General features: G+C 52.7%; 1 protein-coding gene and 1 pseudogene across 1 annotated transcript; one reads left to right on the top strand and one right to left on the bottom strand.

Annotated features, from left to right (window-relative positions):
* Positions 1-1,684: 1,684 nt before the first annotated feature.
* Positions 1,685-3,782, bottom strand: LOC136330189 (tetrapeptide repeat homeobox protein 2-like). The gene is made up of 3 exons (XM_066266683.1): positions 3,758-3,782; positions 2,734-2,903; positions 1,685-2,281 (listed from the first exon to the last, which is right to left on the bottom strand). The coding sequence occupies exons 1-3, from the start codon at positions 3,780-3,782 to the stop codon at positions 1,685-1,687; spliced, it is 792 nt and encodes a 263-aa protein (XP_066122780.1).
* Positions 3,783-6,687: 2,905 nt separating this feature from the next.
* On the top strand, positions 6,688-7,718 carry LOC136329306 (ribosome production factor 1-like; annotated as a pseudogene).
* Positions 7,719-8,131: the final 413 nt, after the last annotated feature.

The following is an 8,131-nucleotide window of genomic DNA, read 5'->3' on the forward strand; positions in this document are numbered from 1 at the left end:
TCACCTGCTTGAACCCGAGGTCGCTGGCTCGAGCAAGGGGTTACTCGGTCTGCTGAAGGCCCACAGTCAAGGCACATATGAGAAAGCAATCAATGAACAACTAAGGTGTCGCAACGAAAAACTGATGATTGATGTTTCTCATCTCTCTCCGTTCCTGTCTGTCTGTCCCTATCTATCCCTCTCTCTCTGTCCCTGTAAAATAAATAAATAAAAATTCAAAAAACCCCCACAATTTTGAGCCAATTCCCTAGTTCAAAATAATAGAATCGGCCCTGGCCGGTTTGCTCAGTGGTAGAGCGTCGGCCTGGCGTGCGGAAGTCCCCGGTTCGATTCCTGGCCAGGGCACACAGGAGAGGCGCCCATCTGCTTCTCCAACCCTCCCCCTCTCCTTCATCTCTTTCTCTCTCTTCCCCTCCCACAGCCAAGGCTCCATTGAAGCAAAGATGGCCTGGGCGCTGGGGATGGCTCCTTGGCCTCTGCCTCAGGTGCTAGAGTGGCTCTGGTCACGACAGAGCATCGCCCCCTGGTGGGCATGCCGAGTGGATCCCGGTCGGGTGCATGCGGGAGTCTGTCTGACTGCCTTCCCGTTTCCAACTTCAGAAAAATACAAAATAATAATAATAATAATAATAGAATCAACTGATAACAAAATGCCATGTGAATGGGAAAGGTTTTAAAATACTACCCATAAATAAAATCTAGGCCCTGGCCGGTTGGCTCAGCGATAGAGTGTCGGCCTGGTGTGCGGGGGACCCAGGTTTGATTCCCGGCCAGGGCACATAGGAGAAGCGCCCATCTGCTTCTCCACCCCCCTCCTCTCTGTCTCTCTCTTCCCCTCCCGCAGCCAAGGCTCCATTGAAGCAAAGATGGCCCGGGCGCTGGGGATGGCTCCTTGGCCTCTGCCCCAGGCGCTAGAATGGCTCTGGTCGCGGCAGAGCATCGCCCCCTGGTGGGCAGAGCATCGCCCCTGGTGGGCGTGCCGGGTGGATCCCGGTCGGGCGCATGCGGGAGTCTGTCTGACTATCTCTCCCTGTTTCCAGCTTCAGAAAAATACAAAAAAATAATAAAAATAAAATAAAATCTAATAAAATAAAATACCATCCAAATGTCAGGCAATAATAATAAAGTACAGAAATAAACCTACACAAATCCATACCTGAACTTCAATGATTAAAACAGTAACACTGTAACACTTTGTGAAGTCTTTGTAAACAACCGAATGAAGCAAAAAATGATACACTTAGATTGTAAAGCTTATAATATATAAAGATGTTAATTAACACCACATAAACATTTCTGGATTTAATGCAATTGAAATTAAGTGACCGATGAGGCTGGTCTGGGTCGTTTGTAAAGTTCATGGGCAGCAGCAGGCAGAACATCCAACAAGAGCAGCACTTCCGCTCCTGGATCTGAGAACCCGCACAACTGTCACGTATGTCCTAAGTAATGCGGCGGGAACGTTAGAGCAGCGTGACACCTGGTGGCCGCACAGCGAGCACAGCAAACGCCACCTCCTCAGGTCGGATGAACGGAGGTGCATTCACGCTGTAGAAGAGGAAAGCACTACCAAGAACCACCTGCCACCGCTTCTCGCACCCGCCTGAGCTCATGCGCTGGCCAGCGACACCCTAGTCCCTCTGTCCCCCCCGATATCTACAGGACTTTGTGGGAACAGAATCCCCTATAGGTCCAGTAACTCCTTGGGGCCGGAGTCGTTCAAACCCACAGAGTCATGTCCTGGGTACCCAGCCGTAGAGGAAGAGGACGGTTCTTGCAAGAATGAGAGTAGCTCTGAGAAATGAGGAATCACAACAGGGTCTGGCGAGGAATTCGGAGCGTAGGAGTCCTGAGGCCAGACTGGGGTCGAGGCCGAGGCCGGGGCCGGGGCCGGAGCTGGTGCAGCCGGGACCATGGTCTGGGCGCCCTGCGCAGGGTCCCACCAGGCCTGGCTGTGGCTGGAGACGCCGGATTCCGCTGCTGGGACGACTCCGAAGGCGCTGGGCGGAGAGAGGCTGCAGAAACCTGTGTCCTCGAAGAGCGCAGGGACCCCAGCGAGCACCGGGTCCTCAGAGAACACAGGGCCCCCGTGGAGCACCGAGTCCTCGGGGAACACGAGGCCCGCAGGGGCAGGCGCAGGGGCAGGGGGAGGCGCAGGGGCAGGGGGAGGCGCAGACGTGCAGACTCCGGGGCCCTGGGGCGCAGCGCGGGCACCCCGGCCTTTCTTCTTGGTCAGTCCCAGCAGCCTATTGTGTTTGGCCCTGCGGTTCTTAAACCACAACTGGGGAGAGAGGACAGCGAGCAAGTGTAAGAGGACAGAAGTTTGGAGCGCCCACCTTTGCCCAGGTGTGAGGCTGCTCAGGTGAGAAGGGCCAGCCTCACACCTCCCCATCCGCCCTCAAACCCAATTAGGGGCCAGGGTTTCCATGGCCTCTGGGGTGACCCAGAGGGCAGGAGGGCAAGGCGTGGACACCCAGGGCAGGAAGAGGTCTTCCCGAGAGGGTCCCCGGGACAGAGGCCCTGAGCTCTAGGCACGGGGAGACCGAGGGCATCATCAGTCCGGGCTGGACCGTGTTGACTGCTTTGTACCACACAGGGTTGAGGCGCACTCAGGGCTCAGCCTTGACTCCACACGGGTGACCTCTTGCTGGAGGTGTGACCCGGGGTATTACTCGGCTCCTCTGGCCTCGGTCTCCCCGTGCTGCAGTGGGAGGGGTTTGGGGGGAGCGGTACCTGCACTTGGTTCTCTTGAAGGTTTAGCTTGGCTGCCAGGGCCTCGCGTTCCTCGTAGGTCGGATAAAGCTTGCTCGCAAAGAATTCCTCCAGCTCCTGCCTCTGTTCTGCGCTGTAACTCGTGCGCTGCCGCCGCTTTCTCTTCGGGGGTCCTAGGGACGGTGAGAAACCTGGCCGAAGGGAAAACAGGTCAGAGGAGCCCACAGACAGTCCCAACCCGCCAGGCCCCTCCGGCCCTGCCTGGGTCAGCGGTGAGCAGGTGGGGGGCCAGGCCTGAAGGTGGGAGGCAGCGCTGTGGGTAGGAGTGGGGCATCTGGACCCGCAGCCCTGACCCTCCACCGTCCTGCCCCGGCCCCTGACCTGTCTAGGCCTCAGTGTCCGCATCTTTGTTTTTTTGTGTGTGTGGGGGGGGGAGGGGGGTTTGTATTTTTCTGAAGCTGGAAACGGGGAGAGACAAACAGACTCCCGCAGGCGCCCGACCGGGATCCACCCGGCACGCCCACCAGGGGCCAAGCGCTGCCCACCAGGGGGCGTCGCTCTGCCGTGACCAGAGCCACTCTAGCACCTGGGGCAGAGGCCAAGGAGCCATCCCCAGCGCCCGGGCCATCTTTGCTCCAATGGAGCCTTGGCTGCGGGAGGGGAAGAGAGAGACAGAGAGGAAGGGGGGGGGGGGGTGGAGAAGCAGATGGGCGCTTCTCCTGTGTGCCCTGGCCGGGAATCCAACCCTGGTCCCCCGCACGCCAGGCCGACACTCTACCGCTGAGCCAACCGGCCAGGGCCCCTCCATTCAATGACTGAAGCCATCCTGACACTCGCAAGAGGCTACTCTGTGTTAGGCCCTCTGCTCAACTCGTCCCCCAAATATAATTCCATCCCCAAACTCTCTAAGGCCCCCGGCCACAAGCTGGTCCTCGTCTGGGTGCCCAGACGCCTCCAAGTCTCGGCCACAAGGTCCCACTCGCACAACCCCACAGTGGCTTCCCTATCCTCATCTCCCTGTCCCCTCACAGCCAGCCCCACTCACCCACGGGAAATTCGGGTTCCTGCATTCTGGATGCTGCTGGGTCCACTGCTCTTGAGCCTCTATCCTCAGCCTCTTTGAGGGTCTTAGGGACTGCGAGAAACCTGCCAAGTCTTCGTCTTAAATAGCACCTCGGGGCGGAGCTCACGCCCCTCCCCCACCGGGGCGGAGCTCGCACCTCCGCCCCCTTCAGGAGGTGTGATCATTGATTCAGCCTTTCATTGGGCAGCTACTGCGCCCAGACCTGTCCTGGGGGCTGGGAAACGCCAGTGGCAAGACAGCCTTGGCCCCGCCCCCAGGGGGAAGAGTTCAGGAAAACCCGACATTGTGTGGATGCGGAGTCTTTTTTTTTTTTTAAATACATTTTTATTTTAATGGTGTGACATCAATAAATCAGGGTACATACATTCAAAGGAAACTTTCCAGGTTATCTTGTCATTTAGTTCTGTTGCATACCCATCACCCGAAGAGAGATCGTCCTCCGCCACCCTCCATCCAGTTCTCTCTGTACCCCTCCCCCTCCCCCTCTCCCTCCTTCCCTCCCCCCCCCCCCCCCCCCGTAACCACCACACTCCCGTCCATGCCTCTTAGTCTCGCTTCTATGTCCCACCAATGTATGGAATCCTGCAGTTCCTGTTTTTTTCTGATTCGCCCATTTCACCCCACACAATGCTACCAAGACTCCACCATTCCACTGCAAGTGATCCAATGTCATCATTTCTCCTAGCTGAATAGTATACCATGGTGTATATGTGCCCCATCTTCTTCATCCAGTCCTCTATTTTTTTTTTACAGTGATTAAAAGCCTTTAAGCAAACTCTTGGCCAATACAGCAAGAATCCCTAAAAGAGTAGTGTCCTTAACATGTTCACCAAGTCCAAGTTGGCCCCATCACCATGCCAAATCCCTGAAAAATGCAACCCAACCACAGTTCAGTCTGTTAGGAGCTGTCACAGGGAGCAGGAGTCCAGGAAAGTTCCCCACAGGAAAAGCCCGCATGGCACTGGAATTGTTGTCACCATTCTATACTTTGCAGCTCATGTCCAAGTCCCAATGACCGCTGCTTCTAGCTGGTAATGATTCAGGTAGACTGGAAAAAGCCATTTGCAGCATGCGTGGATATGGAGCTTCTGTTCTCCTCTGCCTGAAGAGTTAAGACCAGGTTGCTTTTCTCTGGAGCTCTGTGACTGTGGCATGGTAAAGAGAACCTTGGGATACACTAAGCTGGGTGGCATAGGTAAATTCATAATACAAGTTGGCAAAAGGAGGAAAGAGAGCTCTAAATTAGGAGTAGGTCCCAGCCTGAAATATGAGTGGGGCATTGAGGTAGGAGGGATAAAGGAAACACATATAATAAACACATATAGTGTATATTAAGCAAAGCAGCAGAAAATAGGACTATCAACACCCACAACAGAGATCTTTGAGGGAAGAATAAAAAACCTGACTATTCAGGCAAAACATAGTTAAGTGGGTGCGGAGTCTTCATCGCAGGAAAACTGTCCCTCCAGTCAACCAGCCAGTGCCCAGAGGTCATCCTCTCCTTTCCCAGACCTGGAAGTCCCATCTTTCCCACCGTCCACCTGCCTCCTCCCAGGTCCCCAGAGGTCACTCTCACTTCTGCAGTCCATTCCCCAGGTTGTCCCAGGTCCTGGGGTGGGGAGAGTGCAGACATGCTGGCCCTGACCATGGACTGGAGTCGGGCTGGTTTTCCAATGAGATGAAGGTGGGCTGGGGTGCAGACGGACAGTTCACCTTTTTTTTCTGAAGCTGGAAACGGGGATAGACAGTCAGACAGACTCCCGCATGTGCCCGACCGAGATCCACCCGGCACGCCCACCAGGGGGCGACGCTCTGCCCCTCCGGGGCATCGCTCTGTCGCCACCAGAGCCACTCTAGCGCCTGGGGCAGAGGCCAAGGAGCCATCCCCAGCGCCCGGGCCATCTTTGCTCCAATGGAGCCTCGCTGCGGGAGGGGAAGAGAGAGACAGAGAGGAAGGAGAGGGGGAGGGGTGGAGAAGCAGATGGGCGCTTCTCCTGTGTGCCCTGGCCGGGAATCGAACCCGGGACTCCTACACGCCAGGCCGACGTTCTACCACTGAGCCAACCGGCCAGGGCCTCGCCTTTTTTCCTTATGAATGAATGAACTGAGTCTGGTCTGTGTGTCACTGGTCACTGACCCCAACCCCTCTGAGCTCCATAGACCCGCAACTAAACCTCAGACCGGACTCCTCGCTTGTCCAGGGTCTGGTGGGCTCAGCGCACGGGACTTTTATTATAATCAATGTGAGTGACAATTAACTAGGTGATCTAACACAAAAGGAAACAAAGCAAAGAGATCTCATTAGATTGGCCTCACACCCTCGACTGCCTCTTCCTGTGGCAGAGGCATTCTGCCATAACCTGGCATTTTTCTGCTTCTTGAGAACACGCTGGTCTCCAGGACAGATGATGGCCCTGATGTCAACAGGCATAACCCGGCAGTTTCCTTGTCTCTAAAATGTGACTAGAAACCTCCTTCTCTCAAATGCTGAAAGAAAATTAAAGTGTATCATTTTGCTGATTTTATTTGCAAAAATGAGGAGAGGGGTCATACCTGGGGCTGGTGGGTGAGGGGACGAGGAACCTGGCTGTCCATCTTTTGGAGTGTAGGTTGGTTTCTGAGACAGACGTGGTGATATCTGCCAGCTTCCGTCAGTCAAAGACCATCGGGAGCACACTGGCGGTGACTCTGTTCTGTCCAGACTCCTCGGTAACCCCATCTCCTTGAGGCAGGACCCTCTTTGGGTCAGGATCAGGGTGTGCCTGACAAGGCTTACAGTCCAATGAGCTGGAAATTACCAGGAGGTCGAATTCAAAATTAAACAAAACAGACACCACGGAGCAAACACCATGGAGGAGACCTGCGGCTGCAGAAAGGTGCGCAGTCTTGAGGACGGGGCGACGGAAAGTGGGCTCCAACCTCCGAAAATGTCTGCCTTTCCTCCAGGCTTCAGCATTTCAGAGATTAAGGGCAAACAACGGCGACACTTAATGTTCACGTGGTGGAAACAGCAGCAGCAGAAGGAAAAGTTGGTAGATAAGAAAAATACTTTAAAAACAAAGAGAAGCTCTTGGTGATTAGGCTCCATCAAATCCGATTCCCAAGACCACTGTCAACCAGTGAGTGCATGAGGAAACGGCAGGACACCCTCACGGTGAACAGGTTGCTTATGATGAAGCTAGAGATGAATTTGCTTCTTCAACAGACAAATTCTCCCACAATTCTCATTACGACAGCAGAGAGACCTCATGGGAGAACATTACGACTCTGAACAGGGCTCCAGTTATACCAAACTGACATGTTCATTACAGAAGAGGACTGGCTCTAAAAAAATTATCACACAGTGCATCCCAAGAGATTTCACAAATCTGATCAGTATTAATGAAGATGGTAAAACACCACATGGATAAATTCTTGTCACATGCCAAACGGATCAACTGATGAATTTTTTAAAAGATTTTATTTATTGATTTTTAAGGGAGGGGAGAAGGCAGGGAACAGGAGCTGGAAACATCAACTCATACTTACTTCTCGTTTGTGCCTTGACCAGGCAAGCCCAGGGTTTTGAACCAGCGATCAGGTCCAAGCCATATGCCACCACAGGTCAGGCTAATTCTGAATAATTTTACAACATGGCTGGGTCATTCTGTCTGATGGACATTTGCATCTTGCTTTCCCAAGAGTCCTCGGGTTAGAAGGCAGGTTGCCACGTTCCACAATCAATAAGCTTATATCTTCCTCAGTCACAGCTATGTATTCAAGAGTGAAAAGAAAGTGGGAATCCAAGAATTTGGACCATGTTTTGCCTTAAAATTAACAAAGGTCTCTTCAGAAAGGGAAATTTGATTCTGAATATGGAGAGTATGAATGGGTCCATAAACCCCAGGAAATGGATACAAATAGAAGAAAATTTCATTTATAAAGCACTGAAGGATCAGTATTAGATTTAGATGAACAGGTCGATCTTGAGTTTGTGACAGAAGGTTCTTCAAAACGGCATTAACTGATTTCATACATCTTTTTTGTTTGTTTGTTTCTGGACAAATTACCAAGTGTCATGAATTACTGCTTACTGTTTCCATAAGAAATACAAATAAAAGTCATTTTGGTGAGAGTTTTAAAAACATTTTAAAAAATAAAACTGCAGACATTTTTATTCAGGTCTAGTGCACAATTTTGAACTGCTACTTAATGTTCGATAATGGAAAATACCACAGCCCATCAATTCTTCCCATCTAACAAGTTTGCACACCTTATAAACATGCTAGAAAGGCTGTGGTGACAGGGAAAGTCATGTGGCTTCCCTCAAGTATTTGGGAGTATAGCAATTTATTT

Source organism: Saccopteryx bilineata, chromosome 3 (genome assembly GCF_036850765.1).
Source record: "Saccopteryx bilineata isolate mSacBil1 chromosome 3, mSacBil1_pri_phased_curated, whole genome shotgun sequence".
NCBI lineage: Eukaryota > Metazoa > Chordata > Mammalia > Chiroptera > Emballonuridae > Saccopteryx > Saccopteryx bilineata.

Bases quoted from the DNA above. Each gene is read 5' to 3' on its own strand.
- LOC136330189 (XM_066266683.1), bottom strand. From the start codon at position 3,782: ATGCAGGAACCCGAATTTCCCGTGG. The intron at 2,904-3,757 runs GTGAGTGGGGCT...CCCTTCGGCCAG, and splicing joins GGAACCCGAATTTCCCGTGG to GTTTCTCACCGTCCCTAGGA. The intron at 2,282-2,733 runs GTACCGCTCCCC...CTCTCTCCCCAG, and splicing joins TTCAAGAGAACCAAGTGCAG to TTGTGGTTTAAGAACCGCAG.